This window comes from Apis mellifera, linkage group LG16, assembly GCF_003254395.2.
Source record: "Apis mellifera strain DH4 linkage group LG16, Amel_HAv3.1, whole genome shotgun sequence".
In the NCBI taxonomy this organism is placed as follows: domain Eukaryota; kingdom Metazoa; phylum Arthropoda; class Insecta; order Hymenoptera; family Apidae; genus Apis; species Apis mellifera.
In genome coordinates, this window is record NC_037653.1 from 4,890,458 (window position 1) to 4,909,809 (window position 19,352).

The following is a 19,352-nucleotide window of genomic DNA, read 5'->3' on the forward strand; positions in this document are numbered from 1 at the left end:
TTTATTTTAATTGTTCAATTTTTCTTATTTTATTAAAAACATAATATTTTTAAAAATTTAATTTTTTATTAATTTATTTAAGTTGTTATTTAAATTGTAACATTAAATTATAACATAGAGGTTAACATTATAATTAATGCAATAATAAAATATATTTTAACAATATTTATTAATAATAAATTATCTCGTAAAATAATATAAAGTATAAAATTTTTCATTAAATATATTTAGTTTAATTAAATTTACATATAATTTATAATTAAATTTAAATAAAGGTTAAATACATATGAACTATATCTTGATAATAAAAAAACATTATAGATAAAATCTTGACTGTGCTGGGTGCTGTGTATCATATTTGTTTCTTCATGTAAAGATAAGTAAAGTTACATAATATTACAAATATTGTAAGTGCTTTTTATATCAATAATTATAGTGGAATATTTATTTGTAAAAGAAAAATGAACAGTATCAATTTAAAATTTGCTTCCAATTTATCTTTTATGTTTATTGAGGCACCATCTATCATTGATAGATATAAATTGGCAAAAGAAGCTGGTTTTAAAGCAGTAGAAAGTGGATTTCCTTTTGGTTTTTCTATTGAAGATGTATCAAAAGCCAAAAAAAATGCAGATATTGAACAAGTTCTTATAAATGTGTTTACAGGTTAATTTAAAAATTATAATTTGTATAAAATATTATATAAATAATGATTAATTTAATAATAATTATAATAATTATTACAATATAATTTTGGAAATAGGTGATATTTCTAAAGGAGAATTAGGATTTGCAGCAATACCTGGAGAAGAAGAAAACTTCAAAAAAAGTATTGATTTAACAATAGAATATGCAAATGCTTTAAATTGTAAACGGTAAAAGGAATTTAATTTGATAAATTAATGAATATTTTTCTAAAAATCAATGTTTCAATTTATTTTTTGCACTATTTTTTTTAGAATTCATGTAATGTCAGGCAAAGTAAATCAAATAACAACTATTAATGATGATACTTATATAAAGAATCTTTTATATGCAGTAGAGAAATTTGAAAAAGAAGGAATAATTGCACTTATAGAACCTATTAATAATATTACTGTGCCAAATTATTATATGAATAGTTTTCAAAAGGGTAATCATCTAATGCAAAATATATTTTTATTTTAATATAAAATTATCATTTTTATCATATGTTATTTTTTATTTAGGCTTAGATGTGATAAAAAAGATAAATAAATCAAATTTAAAACTACAACTTGATATTTTCCATTTACAACATATTTGTGGCAATATTACAAAAAACATCAAGGAACTTTTACCATATATAGGTATATAATTTATATGAAATTATTTCATATATAAATATATGAAATAAAATATATATTTCTTTTAATTTATAGGTCATATACAAATTGCTCAAGTACCAGATAGACATGAACCTGATACTTCTGGAGAAATAGATTATAAATATGTTCTTTCACTTCTAGAAACAGAAGGATATAATGATTATATTGGTTTAGAATATCATCCAATGTCATCTTCAATAAATGGATTAAATTGGATACAAAAATATGGTTATAAATTATAATATACGCTTTAAAAATATATATTGAAAACTTTTATTTTTTATTATTATATGTATATGGAAATGATAAATATCTATTTTTCATAATAATTACATATATTTTATATTACAATTTATGTTTCCCATAATATTAATTTAAATTTAATATTATAATATTATAAATAATTTAAATTTACTTTATATATATATATGTATATATATACATAAAAAATTTAAAAGTAAATAAATGTGTTAAAAAAAAATTTTTTAAATTTCTTTATATATTAATATTTTTTTATAATTACTATTTATAATTAAATTGAATATAATCATCCTTTTTAATATTATATATTATTAGATATTAACTTTTTATTAAAAATATTAATTATTTAATATTTAATTATTATTTAATAAATTTAAACAAAAATATTTAAATCAATTTAATCAGTGTTGACACAGTTATTCTTAAATAATACATTGAAGTTTAATAAAAAAAATGAAGTACAATATAAAAAATATAAAAATAAGACTTTTTTTTAGAAAACATACATAATTTTGCTGATTATAAAAAATATTTTTAAATACATGATATTTAAAGTAAATTATTATATTAGTTTTTGATAATATCTTTAACATATATATAAATGGAAATAAAATATTAAAACAATTTTATCTATATTTGATATATTCTATACATTTGATATTCTGTATATACCAAATATAGATAAAATTGTTTTAATATTTTATTTTTTGGCAATTATATTAAAATATTAAAATATTCTTAAATATTCTTATTTAATAACAATAATAATTTTATTACTTTGTAGTATCTTTAATTCATATTTTCTTTATAAAATCATTATTTATAATTAATAACAATATTTTAATTATAAATATGTAGATCTCATCAAATTATTTCTCTATTTTTTATATCCTAATAGAATTATTAACTTAATAACTATAAAATTTGGTATTATAAATTATAATTATAATTACATATATACTCAATAATAACTGTATATATCAATAATAATAATAATATTGCATATATATATCTAAAATTTTGAAAATTTTTTTAAGATTATATTATTCTAGTTTCTGTTATTAATTTTTATAATATGTGTAAGAGAATTATAAAAGTTCTATATATAAGAATTATGAAATAATATACGATATTAAATATAACCTAAATATTAATCCTTTACATTTGTATATCAAATTATTATAATAAAAGAATTAAGAAATAACTAATATAAATATATTTACAATTAGAAAAAATTATTAAAAAATATTTAATTTGCAAGTAAAAAATCATCAAAATATGTTTAAATTTTTTTTAAAGATAAGTTTTTTAAAGATAAGTTTTAATTAAAAGAAAAAAAAAATAGCAAGTGCAAAGGATTTATATAAAAATTTTTAAATCAAATTCTATTATTTAGCAAAAAAAATTTGTTATAATAAAAATAAATAAATTTTAAAAGTTATTTCAAACAATTTCAGTTGTATTCACCAATGGTTGATTGGCATCCATTATATGGCCTATCACAGTAGTGCTGTAAAATATTTAAAAAATATTTAATATATAATAATCATATATATACAGATTAATTTAAAAAAGTTATTTTACAATTAAATTATATCAGCAATTATAAGATTATAAAAATACAATGTTAATGTCAAAAACTGTAATACATAATACCATCAAAAAATTATTAATATTTCAAATTTTCACTAAAATAATATTGCATTTTCACTAAAATAAGCATTAATATTTATAATATTTATAATTTTTAAATAAAAGATCTTAAACATGCAATAATACAAAACTCAATTTGGCTATATATTAATTTTAAATAAATAATTTACATTTTTTAATACAATTTATTTAAAAAATAATATTAGGTATTATTTATTAAATTAGTTAAATTCAATTATAATAAAAATGTAAGTATTAAAATATAAAACTTTTTTAAAAATTATTATTTAATAAAAATGATATATTTTTTATTTTATATAGTAAATTTTCAAACATTTATATTTCGTTTTATTGGATAAACATTTATCAATATGAAAAATTAAATTTGAATATACTTTCGATTAAACAATTTAATATTACCCAATTAAATGCCAAAACCATTAGTTTCTTCTATCAAAGTGAATCTGTGATAGACCTGTAGTCAAGGACTTGACATTCACTATATTAAATACATATATATCAGTATGAATAATTATATCAATACCATATATATATAAATCAATAAAGAATATGCATATGATTAATAAAATTAAATTTTTATTAAATTAGATTATTATGTTTAAATTTGAGCAAAAAATTATAATTTCATTTTAAAATATGTACATATATTAATTATATAACGTATATAGTACATTAATGACAACATGCATTTAAAAAAAATTAATGTATTATTTAATAAGCTACAATAAGCAAGCAAAGTTAGTATAGTTTATAAAAATACATATATATAATGTAAAATACATGTATACATAATATAATAAAATAACATATAATTACAATATAAAAATAAAACTTTTAAAATTTATATATAAAAATTTAATATATATATAATTCATAAATTATTTATATTATATAATAAATTTTTATAAATTAATTATATGTAATAGGATATACATAAAATAATTATGCATTCATATACATTAATCAATGTTAAAATGAAAAAATAAAAATTAAAAAATATTCAAGTTGAAATTAAATATAAAAATATTTTTATAGATTAATATATTGAAATTTCATTTCAACTTTATCAATTTATTTTGCTGTTTTTTCTTACAACATTTTTGATTAATAATAGACAGTGAAATTTATATACGTACATTTTTCATTAATAATATCTTATATCTTATATGTTAATAAATGCTTAAATAATAAATATAATAACATGAAATTAATATAATCATATAACAATTTATATAATTTTTATTATCTTTTTAGTCATAATTTCTTCTTTTACTTATTGTACAAATTATATATTTGTACTAGTCATTATAAAAATTTGTAATATTTTCCATATTTGTTTTTCTATATAATTTAATTTCTATATTTTTTTATATAATACAAGCTCCTAGTAAACTCTTTATTAATGATATTTTTATGATAGTTTGATACTAATGAAAAAAAAAAATTAAATTTTAAAATTTTTTATAATTTTTTTAAACTATTTATTTCTTTATAATAATATTTTGATAAAAATAAAGAGTTTACAATAAATACAATTAATACCCTTAATGCTGTATCTTTTTTTTTCATAAGACAATGATATTAACTTATTATTATTTCTTATTTATAAAAAAAAAATCAAAAATATGATCTGATAATAATATAAAAAGTTATTTAGATGAGATTTGCAGAATACTTCTGACTAATATGAGTTTTGTACTAAAAATATTTATTTGGACAATGTATATAAACTAATGCACTGTCTCAAAATAGGGATTCACAGGCTACACAATACCTGATTGTGACCCATAAGGAGGTGGAGAATCAAGTTCAGTCTCATCACCCCATTGTTGGGTAGTATGTCCCAACAAAGTATGTGTATCTTCATTGCACAGCCGTTCAGGAAAGTTTATCCCATCGCCAAAACTGTAACCCACACTCTACCTTCTACTTCATGTAATCCTATATTATTTTTAGAAGTAGCGTATCTATTAATTTTTAACAAATATAAAAATTATAAAAGGTATTGATTGATTGTGAAATGAAATATTTTAAAATTTTATATAAATTTTAATTTTCAATATATTTTTCATTCTTTTTCTTTTATGTTTGCTTTTAATTTATTATTTTAATTTATATTTATTTTTTTATTATTTGTAATATAAAAAAATATAAAATAAAAGTAATATAGTTACACTACTTCTAATCAAATAAATATCAATCTGCAAGAACCAGATGCACAATATCTTTTATAATAATAAGAAAATTAAATAACAATAATTTTTATTAGCATACAATATAATGCATCTACAAATAATATGCATTCAAAATAAAAATAATACCTATTTTAAAGTCCATTTCAATTATCTTCAGATTAAATTCAAGATGCAAATTTGATCTCACTGTAGGCATATAAATATTATAAATTTTAATACAATTGTTATCATTTTATTACAAAAAAATAAAACAATATTCATAAATATAATGATAAAAATTATATTTTTTGATGTATCATAAAAAGTTAATATTGTATTAATTAGAATTCATAATTTTTGCAAAACACGTTTCAACAAATCACAAAACACACATCTCATAAATTAACAGTTAATAAAAAGTATTAGAAACATATAGCTATAATATTAAAATTATAATTTCATTAATATTATATTACTTTCAATGTTAATAATTCAATCACATTTGTAAATATGACATTGGCTTTTATAATAGAATAAAAGCACAAATAAAATAAATAGTTGCATGCATTCATAAAGCAAATATATATGTATGTATATACACACACATCGCATGTATATGTGTGTATATGTGTGTAACTTTGTTACTCTGGAACTCTATATCAAATAAATAATAAATGAAAGAAAATGGTTTTCTAAAAAAAAAAATAAATGCATGAATCTATTATTAAAAAATATGAAGAAAATGTTTTAATTTGTTTGTTTTAAAAAATATTTAGACATTTTTTAAATGTAACAATATGTTATTTATTTTAATATCAACTGCCTTTTAATCAACATTAAGGAGTTCCATAGTAAAATTTATATATAACTATTACATTGGCACTATAAATTTCTATAATGCTGACCTGTTTCGGGTACTTCCCATGGAGTCATAAGTATTCGATGTGCCTTGATGTTGCGCACGTACTGGATAGGTGACACCATTTCCAAGACTAAAACACATTCAACGGATCCATCGCGTTTTAACCGTAATGCTATTATTTACAATTGTACTTATTTATGAAAAATATGAATTAATAAAATTGAGATATTTATGTTAAAAGAATAAATAGTAATAAAATTTAATATGTATTATTAATAAATATTTATTATATAATTTGTATAATTAATAAATATTAGAATATGTGTTGATATTTTTTTAATATTATTTATATGTTAAATGCAATGAAAAATTAATTTTTATATATAATTTTGTATATTTTTATATAATTTTGATTTTTAAGGCAGTTTATATAATTTATTAAATATATATTTTATATTTTTTACCATTTTCTTCACTTTTATCTGAGATATAATAATTTAGTTTTTTATGAAACTATACTACTATGTTTACTTAATGAAGAACTTAAAATATAATAGATAAAGCTGAAGATAGAAATTTTTTATAATAATTCTAAATATTTCTTATAATTCTATATATTTTTTTCTAAATAATTAAATTTATTTATAGAAAAAATTAAATTTTCTAATATGATATTAATATTCATCAATTTATAATATCATAATGTATATACATATATACATATACACATGTATACTTACAAATAAGTACATTATGTGTATTTACAGATTAGTATACATGTACTGTTTTCATAATATAAAATTATAATTATTACATAATTTCAATAATTTTACTAATAATTAGAATTATATATTGTGCACGTGGTTCGCAGTTTTATTATTATTATTATATACTATCAAAATAAAAATACTACATTACAAAAATATGAATTATTAAATACTATTAAACTTACCTAGTAAAAATAGGAAGGAACCATAGTTTAGGATTATCACCAAATACTTCTTGGAAATTATTATACTTTCCAAGACTAAAACCATCTTTATCCTTTCCTGTACGGAACATAGGTGGTGTAAATGCCTCTACAAATGAATACATAAAATATAGTATACATTGTTTTATAAAATATGGAATAATTTTTAAGTAACATGTTTTTAATTACCTAATGTAGACCTATTATGTAAAACAAGATAGCAATGATAAAAAAAAAGAGAATTTAAACTAACTGCAAACATCAATGCAACAAAGAATAAGAAAAGTAGATGAAATCTACCCATTCCATCTAATTCCCCCTGTAAAATAAATAATTATATTATAAAATATATAAAATAACAAACAATATATTATTTAATTTTAATATATATTAAGATTATATATAAAAATTTCATTAATATTTAAAATATAATATTTAAAATAAAATAAAAAAAATAAATATTTTTATTATTTTTATTATATTTATTTATTTATTATAGTAATTTATATATATAATATTGTTAATTTATTATATGTAATAAGTAATTTTTAAAATATTTAAAAAGATTATACTTACTTTCCAAAAACGTATAAGATATTGTAAAGATGTAGCAGTAATAAATATACAATAAAGAAGAGCATATGCCAAAAACAACATGAAGAATTTATAATTGTGAAATCCTATACAGTTATTCACCCATGGACAATGATGATCCATTTTTAAAACACATGTACTACATACACTACAATGATGTGCTCGATCTGGTTTAATTAATTGACATTTCTCACAAAAACGAATTACTAGAAAAAATATATTATATACAATACATATCTCTGACATAAACAATAAGAAACAATATTTATAATATACCTCCTTTTATAGTGCGATTTGTGACTGGAAGACCTTGTGCAAATCTCTCTAAGATTTGTCTTTGTGCTTCTTCCGTTTCAGCTTGTTGAAATTTTTCCATTTCTACATCTGGAATTTTAAACTACACAAAAAATTATTTTATGAATATTTTATATATTATACTTATATTGTACTAATTATATAAATTAAATTTTACCTTGTATGGTACTTCTATTAAATCTGTAAATACAGTCTGCCAATAAGACCATAAAAATAATAGAAACAGGATATGATAAAAAAATAAATAAAAAGCTGTTAAAAACAAAATTAGTAAATTATTAATAAAATTATTATTTTTATTAAGAGAATATTCTACTAATAATTATACAAACCTTTTTGAACATAATTATCTACAGTATCTAAAATAAAAAAAAGCAAATTACTAGACATAATTAAGATAAAAACTTATTAAAATACAAATTTATTATATATATATTATTTAAATATATATATATATATATATATATATTTATATAATATATATATTATTTAAATATATATATATTTATATAATATATAAATTTATATATTTTTTTATATATTTATATATATATATATATGTATAAAAATGTAAATATGATTTAAATTTCATTTTCGTTATAAAATATTTATTATTAAAAATCGAATGAATGTAAATACTTACAAAAACATAACTGCACTACATAAGCATAATAGGACCATAAGACAATTGTCAAAATGAAAATAACTGGTATCCATTTTACGGCTTTCACAAACCACCAACAAGATCCGTTTTGTTTTCCCATTCTATTCACTGTATTATAAATATACATGTGTGCCTAATTAAATCATTCATGTAAACATTATTTTTACCATTATCAAACCGATGCACCATTGCAGACACTTTACATAAAGCGTACACACGCAATCGAGAATATCTTTATTACATGAAATCATATTTCAATAAATTATAGAAAATTATTTCCTTTTTATTACTTCTCTTTTGCTATTAACATTTAAAATATCAATATTTATTAAGATATACAAAATATAAATTATTTTTTTAATCAGAAATAGTATTTTACTTTTATTATTCATACCATTTCTAGATAAAACAGATACAGGCAGGCATCTTTGTTTTAACAAATTATATGATTTTTTTAAACAAATTTATATTTTATAATTTTATTGTAATAAATTTCTTACAAAATATAATTTTATTAATTCTCATCAATTTATGATGTTTTAAAAAAATTTATTAATTTAAAAATATATTAATATATATGAATAATCTTGATTAATATATTTTTAATAAATATTAATTATATGATAAAATTGATATTATAGTTTTTATTATTAATATAAAACAAAATATTTTAAATTTTTAAAACTATATAAATTTTTATCATGTATTATATATAATCAATATATTAAAAAATATATTTATATAAATAAAAATATATTTTATATTTTATAGAAAAATAGATGTGAATTGCTATTAATATTGAATAGGAATTTTAAGATAGATAAAGTTGGTAAATTGAAAATTGGATTCAATTTCAAAATATTATTGAATAATTTTAAAGAATTCTAAAATCAGTTAAGACAATTATCATTAAAAAAAAAATATGATTAAAAAGCTTTAATTAATAATAAATAAATAATAATAATAATAAATAATATAATAAAATAATAATTAATATTAATTAATATTTATTATATATAAAATTTTAATGTAAGAATTCTTAATCTATCTTATGATAATCTTTTTTATTACATTTTTATACAAATAAAGCATTATTGTTTATAAGAAAAAACTTATTTTATTATGACTAGATTACAAAATTATGAAATTTTATTTATATTTATAGCACTTATCATTATACATATAGAAACTCAGTATTCTTTATTACATTTTATTACAATTATTTACAAACACTATGAAATAAAAAATAGTTAATTTAGCATCTTTCACTTTTTTATATAATTTTATAAATATTCTCATTAAGTATACCAAAACTAAAAAATGTTAATAATTTATATAATAATACCCGATTATTAATAATCTTTCCAAAATATCTTACTATTGCATAGAATGTATGCATTTTTTTCTAATACTGAATATATATAATAATAAATTAATAATAATATTTTTTCTTTTAATGTGCATGCAATATTAAGTTTCAGATGCTAATTTCAAAATTATTTATTAAAAATTTTAAAAACGTTTCAATTTTATGAAGCAAGTCCTTTATGTTTTCGCTTTATCCTTGCATATGGACCTATATCAGGATCCATAACAAAATCATATAAAACAGAAACCCAAGAATTGTGTTGTGGTAAATTATCATAAAATTCAGAAGCTATTCGTTTTACCTATAAAAGATAAAATATTTTTAAAATGATGTAAATAATTCTTGTTATTAATTTTTTTAAATTACTTCTGGTAGTCTTGAACCAGGAACAGCAGGAAAATCATGATGTTCATTATGATATCCAACATTAAATGTAATCCAATTTAATGGACCATAATAACTATATGTTTCAAAACCTTTTCTATACATATAATGTTCTGATATAAAATGTCCAGCTACAGGATGCAAACCCATTGCCATTGCTGATCCAGAAAGTAAATAAACTAAAACTTTTCCACCTATAATAAAATATATTCACATAATATAATATAATATGATAATATTATTATTAATATTTACCTAAAAAATACCATATCAATCCATCAAAAGTAAATTGTATTATAAAATTTATATATTCCATTAATGTAGGTGACATTGGATAAACAATAAGAGGTCTAAATGCATAAAAAAATGGTTGTAGACATAACCAACAAAATTTTCCAAATGTAGTGCAAAATAATTTTGCTTCTAATAATGTTGGTAAATCTGTATCTAATTTTTCATCACCTTGATACTGTAATTTATTTTTTAAAACAAATATAAATATAAATATAATAAATATATAATAATAGAATAAAATAAATTAAATATATCTATATTTATTTAAAATATTATTTTATTTGTACTTACACGATGATGTATAAGATGATATTTTTTAAAACTAACAGATACTGGTATACCTATAGGTAAATTAGCAAAATATCCAAATAATCTATTAGCTTTAGGTCTACCATGTCCAAAAGCAAAATTATGTGCTATTTCATGTATTGCTAAAAACAGAATGATAGAAAAATATATATAATAATATAATATATATAATAAAATTAAATAATATAATAAATATAATCATCATAAGTAAAATGTTAAAAAATGAAATATATAAGTATATTATATATTTATAGAAATAAGAAAACTCATTAATCTATATATTATAACAAATATAATCTGTTAGATAAGATTTAATGAATCATTACTCTTGAAATAACATTATAATCATGAAATTTTTGATGAAAACTGATATAAAATAATCTAAGGTTATCTTTTATAATAATTGTATTGTATTATAATAGATATTTAATATTTCATATAAATTAATACAGATAAAACTGATATAAAATAATCTAAGGTTATCTTTTATAATAATTATTGTATTGTATTATAATAGATATTTAATATTTCATATAAATTAATACAGATGATTAAAAAATATTTTTTACATACCTAACATAAGAGAATGATTAATTACACCTCCAAAACAATATGCTAAAAAAAACAGCATTGGATAACTTAAATCTTTTATAAAGAACATAGAGATGAATTGAATTAAAACCATTCCTGTTACTACCCATTTAAAGTATGGATCATATCCAAATAACTTTTTTATTTGTGGATATTTTTCTGAAAAAGAAGCAAAATTTTTTAATATTATAAAATTATTAAAATAAATTTTAGATAAATATATATAAATTTGTAATTATATCTGAATTCTTAAACTCTAATATTTATTAATTTTATTCAATATAATCGTTAATTAATCGAATATTTTTATTTTCAAATTAAATTTAAAATATTTATCATTTTATATCATTTTATATTCATACCTAAAATTATTTTACGTCGGGAAGCATGTGGTTCTTCTGTATAAACCCACTCGAAATCATTTCTTGAAACGTGTTGACCCATCTTCAAATAAAAAAACTTTAATTACTTTTACCAATTAGATTATTAATAATTTTTACTCAATCAACATATGAGATTTAAATGTATACTTCAAGAAATATACAAAATGTACGGCTTTTCATAGCCGGCGTTATCGACAATCAACTGTATTAATCATTTAAGTTCTGATTACAGCGCAATCTATCATAAGTAAGAAAATCAACGTGTAAGTGAAATGATTTATTAACAATAAACCTATTTTATAGTGTTCACAATAACAAGACGTCTTCTAATAAAATTATATTATTATTTCTTAATATTAAACAAAAAATATAAAACACAAATAATTATTTGTTTTAATATAATTCTTATCTTATTTGATTATAAATTTGTTTTTTGTCTTATTTTAAATTATTTTATTTATCTTTTTTTTTAAATCAATAATTTTACCATATATTTCTAATTAAAATAGATAATATGTGAAAAATATATATTCTTTTAGTTAGTTATAAAATAAAATTTATTTTACTAATATTAATTTTGCAATATTGAAAATATTGAAATAAATAGTAAAAAGTTAAAATTAATATAAACTAAAAAAAAGTATTATACGTTATAAATATATATATATAGTTCTTATATTCTTAAACCATTAAAATATAGAATTTTTTTACAAATATATAAAAAAAACATTTATATATTTTATTTATTAATATTTAAATTAAAGATATTGTTATTGGTTTTATATATATTGATTTTTTATAAACTAATTTAATAACATATGTTATTCTGGGGAATTGTAAATTGATTTAATTTCTTAATTTGCAATTATAATATAATTTTAATAAACGATTTAATATTTATTATAAGTAAAAATGAAGTTATTCATTTGCAACATAATTTTTTGAAATCGATATTAAATTTTGTCACTCTATTTAGTTTAGTCTCCATTCTAAGCACTGCAGATCGATGACAAAATCTTTTAGAGTTTTTCATTTTTTTTGTTTTTGTGTGAAGTGAATATGTCAAAGATTATGGCGATGTATAGTTAGCATTAAATTGAATGTAATTATAATTGCATATTATAAGTGCAAACATCGATGAAACATTATGAATTATTAATAACTAGCTGGTCATAGTTGGAATCACAACATGGCATCTCGCAGGTGAGGCACGTTTTTATATAAAAAAAATATGTAATTAACACAATTCACGGACAATCTGTGAACAAGCCTACTTATTTATTGGTGTTAACCGTGGATTAGTCAAATAGACTCAGAGGTAAAGTATGCGCATTTAAATCAATTCAAGAAGTGGAATTCTTCATGTCCAAAAATGGATGTAAAATAATTTCACTTTATATATGTATTGATCATATATATTTCTACTTTATACAGTTACTTTATATTGCATGTTTTGATAAAAGAAAGTTTTTAAATAATTATATATAACAAATTTAATAGTATAATATTTACAATTCATTCATGTTAATATTATTTTTAAATAAAGAATTGTATTGATCAATAGAATAAATTTATATTTAATGAAAGTAAGAAAAATTTTTATTTTATTATAATAATTTTTTTTCTTTTGTGTTATATATATAATGTATTTTATGTTATACTTGTAAATTTTAACAAATTATATTTGTGACAATTTTTATGTTTAAATGTAAGAATAAGTAATTTGAATAAATTAAATTTTTTCAAAATGAAATTAAACATATTAATATTTTAAAGTGAAGTTTTTAAAATCTAGTTTGTTTTTTTATTAAAATTTTTGAAAAAGTTATAGAAGAATCTAGAAATTTATATATTTTTATATTTATTTATTAGATGGTTCCATCCGAATATATCGGGTTTAGAAGCAGAACGTCTATTAATGGAACGGGGTTATGATAGTTCATTTTTGGCACGTCCAAGTTCATCTAATCCTGGTGACTTTACATTATCTGTTAGGTATATACATAACATATGGTATTTGTTTGTATAATTATAATGATATATAAAAAATTATTATAAAATATAAATAAAATATTTAATATTAAAATATTTGATATTTATATTTGATATTATAAACATAAAATATTTGATATTTTTATATTCTCAGACGTAATGGTGAAGTGACACATATTAAAATACAAAATACAGGAGACTTTTATGATCTTTATGGTGGTGAAAAATTTGCAACATTATCAGAACTTGTACAATTTTATATGGAAAATGGAGGACAATTACGTGAAAAGAATGGAGAAATTATTGAATTAAAATATCCTCTAAATTGTGCTGATCCAACAACTGAAAGGTATTTGTTCGATTAAAATAAAATATATATATAATATTTTATATAATAAACATTAAAACAAAGTTTGTTATGTATTGGAATACTTTTTTGTTATTATTATTTCAAATGCACGCATATAGCATGGTATGTGTTAATAGTAAAATATGGGTAAAGGTGGTTCCATGGCCATTTATCAGCTAAAGAAGCAGAACGTTTAATGTTGGAGCGAGGTAAAAATGGATCTTTTCTGGTTCGTGAATCCCAGAGTAAACCTGGTGACTTTGTATTATCTGTTCGTACAGATGATCGTGTTACACATGTTATAATACGATCTCAGGTTAATTATATTTTGTCTTTTATACTACATATGTTTATTATTTTTAATATTATCATATTTAATAAAAAATAAAATCTTTTACATTTTATTATTGGAAATAATGAATATTACAGGATAATAAATATGATGTTGGAGGGGGTGATAAATTTGATAGTTTAAGTGATCTGATAGAACATTACAAACGTAATCCAATGGTTGAAACAAGTGGAAGTGTTGTTCATTTACGGTAAAGAATATAAAAAAATTTATTAACTTATAAGATACATTTGATATTTATTATATTTATATTTCATAACATATTTATTATTTTCTAGACAACCTTTTAATGCTACTCGAATAAATGCCAGTGGTATTGAAAGTAGAGTAAGACAATTACATAAAGAAAATGGTTGTTCAAATGGATGGTTGTGGAATGGAGCTACAGGTAGTAATGAATGTGGTGCAGGACGTGGTAAAGGAAAAGCTGGATTCTGGGAAGAATTTGAATCATTGCAACAATTGGAATGTCGTCATCTGTTTTCTAGGAAAGAAGGTTTACGTCCCGAAAATCGAGCAAAAAATCGATATAAAAATATTTTACCATGTAAGATTTTTTTTTTATTTCTTTATTTTAATTTTTTTTGTTCATAAATTTTAATAATTGTTCAATAGTTGATCATACAAGAGTGCGTTTAAAGGATGTTGATCCAAATATTCCTGGATCTGATTATATTAATGCTAATTATATTAAGGTAAATTTAATTTAATATTTTAATAGAATATATTAATTTGTATATAATATTAAAATTTATTTATACATATATATTTATAGAATGAAGAAGGTGATGGACAAAGTACTGGAATTAATAGTTCTAGTGATGGAAGTTCATTTAATAAATGTTATATTGCAACTCAAGGTTGCCTTCCAAATACAATTCAAGACTTTTGGCATATGGTATATCAAGAAAATACACGAGTAATAGTTATGACTACTAAAGAAATGGAAAGAGGAAAAGTATGCTATTAATAAATTTTATATCTAAATTAGAATTTCATTTTAAAATTATATTTTTTAGAATAAATGTGCTCGATATTGGCCAGAAGAAGGTGAAGTTACAGAATACGGAGGTGAATGGAAAGTTCGGGCTTTGTCCCGTACTTCAACAGCAGATTATACATTGCGAGAATTTTTATTACATGGAAATAGACTAGGTTTTGCAGATTCCAGACGGATTTATCATTATCATTTTCAAGTATCTTATTATTATTTATAATTTTTTTATGTTTTAAAAAATAAATCAATTACATTATATGAATATTTTAGGCATGGCCTGATCATGGTGTTCCATCTGATCCCGGATGTGTATTAAATTTTCTTCACGATGTTAATGCAAGACAAGAATCAATTGCTGCTTCTCTTGCTTCAAGTGGTCAAGTTGTAACAAATATAGGGCCAATTCTTGTACACTGTAGTGCTGGAATTGGTAGAACTGGAACATTTATTGTTATTGATATGATTCTTGACCAAATTAAGCGTCATGGTAATTATATTTTTATTTTTATAACTGATTTTTTACTTGATTATTGAATTATTACTTTTTTACTTGATTATTAAATGATTATTTTAGATAATATATTCAAGATTTTATATATATTATATTTCTAGGATTGGATTGTGAAATTGATATTCAGAGAACAATTCAAAGAGTACGTTCACAAAGATCAGGGATGGTTCAAACAGAAGCACAATATAAGTTTGTTTATTTGGCTGTATTACATTATATTGAAACTGTATCTCAACGAATGCAAGCAGAACAAGTAATTATATTTATTATAATTAACTTTATGCAAATTTTAGTTTTAATAATTTTTATATATAAATTTTATTATATTTTAATATACATTTTATTTACTATTATTTTTACAGAAATCTCTTCATTTAGGTCGAGAATATACTAATATTCGTTATAAAAGTGAAACAAATACTACGACTATGGGTGAAATTTCGATCCCTACATGTACTACAACTCTTTCAACATCAGCACATTTTACATTATCTAACTCTATCAATAATTTGAGGCCAAAGTAATTAACATTATTAATGCATCAAATAATGTCAAAAGCAAAGAAGAGGCTTTGTTACTCTTACCATATGTGGTTTTGAGCTTTCGATATTATCGTATTTTGTAAAAATTAAATTTTTTAATTAATTGGTTATTTGAAATATTTTTCAAAATATGTGTTATCATAACGAATTCAATATACAGTGTATGTATTTATTATATACATACATATATGAATATAAATAATGTGTAGAAATTATAATATTATCACTTTACATTTAAATTGTTGATGAAATGTAATGAGAAGCATGTCAAAATATTATAGAAAAATATTTGTTCTATTTTACAATTTAATAGCAGTACTAAATAATGAGAACAAGATTAGAATGCAAAGTCTCAATAAGTTACATTAAGTGTATTTAAAACTTATAATTGCTTTCATATTATTTCGCTACATATATTTCATTACATACTAATTAGATAACAGATTTATCTTAGTATCATTTTTCATGTTTAATTTCTTTTTTAAAAATATTAAAAATTTTAATATTTTTCTGAATATGCAAAGAAGTTTTGAATAATTTTCTAGGTTTCAGAAGTAGTATTATATATATATTATCAGAATATATTAATATTTGTTTTCATTGTGATTATATATTTGTACAAATTATTTAGTAATATTTAGGACTGATTTTTATAGAATTTTCGTTTTATCTTTGCAAAGATCGCGAATAAGAAACATTTATTATTTATAAATTTTATCATGTTACAAGACAGAATATGCGAAAATGTGATACATTTGGTTTCATGCACAGTAAGAAATATATATGAATTTTTATTATTGACATTTATTATTTTTAATATTTATATTTAATTATGCTATTAAGATTATCACATTTAACTGTAAAAAACTTTTATGTAACTTTTATGTACTTTTATGACAAAAAGAGAACAATGATAAAATATAAAAATCAAAGTTAAAAATATATTTCAATTCATTTAAATTTTTATTCTCTTCTATATTTTTAAAATTTTCTTTAATTATTTACACGTAAATTTGATAATTTTTTATTACGGATAAATTTTATTATATTAATTAAAAATTAATTAAAATTAAAAAGTAATTAAAATTAATTAAAAAGTAAAAAATTTGCTATTTTTAATTTATATTTTGCAACTTAAATTTATTGTATACAAATATATGAATATATAATATGCATATATTATATATTCTACAACATATAATATATATAATTATTAATATTTATTATATTTTATACATAAATTTTATATGTTTTTGTATATCAAAGTATTGTTAAACAAATATATATTTGAGTATATTTAAATATAGTTAATATTTAATTACTATTTAAATCAGAAATTTAATATTTTTAAACATATTTTATTACATTATTCCAGAACCAAAATAATTTAATTCAATATTTGAAAATTTATTAAAATATATTTGAATTTTTTTTTATATTTTATAATATTTTATAAATTTTTTTAAGATTTAAAAAGATTAATTAAAAAAATAGAATTCTATTTATATGATCATTTTAATGTCATAATATTTGTGTTTATATAATAATAATACAATAATTTTTATACTTTATGTATAAATAATAAATATTTTATAATTTTATATATAAAATTTATATATAATATTAAAAATGAAATTGTTTATCAATTTTCATTTTATTTAATCTTAGTTTATTATTTATTATCTTAGTTTATATTATTTCTAAATATTACTATATCTGTTATTAAAATATATGATATTAATTATAGCATTAAAAATTATAATAAAATTATATGAAATTTAAAATGCTATATAAATATTTATATTAAGTTTAAGAAATTTTATTTAGTTTTTATGTACACTTTAAATTATATAATAAATAATATAATTACATAAAAAATATCAAAAATTTATATTTAAATTTTAAATTTTTATAAATAATAGTAGATATTAATAATAGATTATAATGATATTATATAATATTAAATGAATACATGTAAATAATGTTCACTATTAATTAATTATCTTATCTCAGAATAAAAAATAATGTATTTTAAAAATTTTTTTTCTACAATTTAAAAACTATATTAATTGTATTATTATTAAATTTTTCATTTTAATAATAAATATTTAATTAAGAAAATATTAAAAATAAAAAATCGATATAAAAAATTAATAAAATAGATATTATTTATCTTTACAAAAATATTGTAAATCAGTTCTATAATTTTTTAATGATTTTAAATTTTGAAACAAGGCTTTGAATTAATATATACAGAAATAATATATTTTATGAAATCTTATGATCTATTTTATGAGATTTTTAATAACAAAATTAAAATTATATAGATAAGTTTTATAATATATTTTAAAAAAATTTGTTAAATTAAAATTGTGATAATTTTGATTAAAATTATGATTACAAATAAATGATATATTCG

At 18.4% G+C, this 19,352-nt stretch overlaps 4 protein-coding genes across 17 annotated transcripts; 2 read left to right on the forward strand and 2 right to left on the reverse strand.

The window, feature by feature from the left end:
• Positions 1 to 316: 316 nt before the first annotated feature.
• LOC102654610 (putative hydroxypyruvate isomerase) lies at positions 317 to 1,607 on the forward strand. Its single transcript, XM_026445722.1, has 5 exons — positions 317 to 666; positions 764 to 875; positions 960 to 1,132; positions 1,209 to 1,328; positions 1,401 to 1,607. The coding sequence occupies exons 1-5, from the start codon at positions 462 to 464 to the stop codon at positions 1,586 to 1,588; spliced, it is 798 nt and encodes a 265-aa protein (XP_026301507.1). The 5' UTR covers positions 317 to 461; the 3' UTR covers positions 1,589 to 1,607.
• Positions 1,608 to 2,964: 1,357 nt separating this feature from the next.
• LOC550989 (palmitoyltransferase ZDHHC15B) lies at positions 2,965 to 9,287 on the reverse strand. Of its 11 annotated transcripts, none has more exons than XM_026445723.1 (10): positions 8,840 to 9,287; positions 8,529 to 8,555; positions 8,354 to 8,448; positions 8,158 to 8,278; positions 7,864 to 8,087; positions 7,477 to 7,606; positions 7,270 to 7,396; positions 6,361 to 6,447; positions 5,056 to 5,186; positions 2,975 to 3,117 (listed from the first exon to the last, which is right to left on the reverse strand). In XM_026445723.1, the coding sequence occupies exons 1-10, from the start codon at positions 8,985 to 8,987 to the stop codon at positions 3,107 to 3,109; spliced, it is 1,101 nt and encodes a 366-aa protein (XP_026301508.1). In that variant the 5' UTR covers positions 8,988 to 9,287; the 3' UTR covers positions 2,975 to 3,106. The 11 variants fall into 11 exon arrangements, 9 of the variants coding, with proteins under 9 accessions (XP_026301513.1, XP_026301509.1, XP_026301510.1 ...); XM_026445726.1 differs by lacking the exon at positions 5,056 to 5,186 and adding an exon at positions 3,681 to 3,759 and having other exon boundaries at positions 2,994 to 3,117; XM_026445727.1 differs by lacking the exon at positions 5,056 to 5,186 and adding an exon at positions 5,603 to 5,662 and having other exon boundaries at positions 2,999 to 3,117.
• Positions 9,288 to 9,991: 704 nt separating this feature from the next.
• Positions 9,992 to 12,442, reverse strand: LOC100578035 (sphingolipid delta(4)-desaturase DES1). Of its 2 annotated transcripts, none has more exons than XM_026445748.1 (7): positions 12,338 to 12,442; positions 12,170 to 12,251; positions 11,790 to 11,966; positions 11,199 to 11,338; positions 10,869 to 11,082; positions 10,596 to 10,807; positions 9,992 to 10,530 (listed from the first exon to the last, which is right to left on the reverse strand). In XM_026445748.1, the coding sequence occupies exons 1-7, from the start codon at positions 12,368 to 12,370 to the stop codon at positions 10,390 to 10,392; spliced, it is 999 nt and encodes a 332-aa protein (XP_026301533.1). In that variant the 5' UTR covers positions 12,371 to 12,442; the 3' UTR covers positions 9,992 to 10,389. The 2 variants fall into 2 exon arrangements, with proteins under 2 accessions (XP_026301533.1, XP_026301534.1); XM_026445749.1 differs by lacking the exon at positions 12,338 to 12,442 and having other exon boundaries at positions 11,790 to 11,831; positions 11,914 to 11,966; positions 12,170 to 12,257.
• Positions 12,331 to 17,734, forward strand: LOC412529 (tyrosine-protein phosphatase corkscrew). 3 transcript variants are annotated; one of them, XM_006561366.3, is made up of 12 exons: positions 12,331 to 12,453; positions 14,063 to 14,185; positions 14,337 to 14,531; positions 14,685 to 14,847; positions 14,961 to 15,073; positions 15,162 to 15,430; positions 15,499 to 15,578; positions 15,659 to 15,841; positions 15,903 to 16,079; positions 16,151 to 16,367; positions 16,493 to 16,644; positions 16,754 to 17,734. In XM_006561366.3, exons 2-12 carry the CDS (start codon positions 14,109 to 14,111, stop codon positions 16,913 to 16,915), a joined length of 1,788 nt encoding a protein of 595 aa, XP_006561429.1. In that variant the 5' UTR covers positions 12,331 to 12,453; positions 14,063 to 14,108; the 3' UTR covers positions 16,916 to 17,734. The 3 variants fall into 3 exon arrangements, with proteins under 3 accessions (XP_006561429.1, XP_003249854.1, XP_006561428.1); XM_003249806.4 differs by lacking the exon at positions 12,331 to 12,453 and adding an exon at positions 13,143 to 13,393; XM_006561365.3 differs by lacking the exon at positions 12,331 to 12,453 and adding an exon at positions 13,369 to 13,508.
• The last annotated feature ends 1,618 nt before the right edge of the window (positions 17,735 to 19,352 follow it).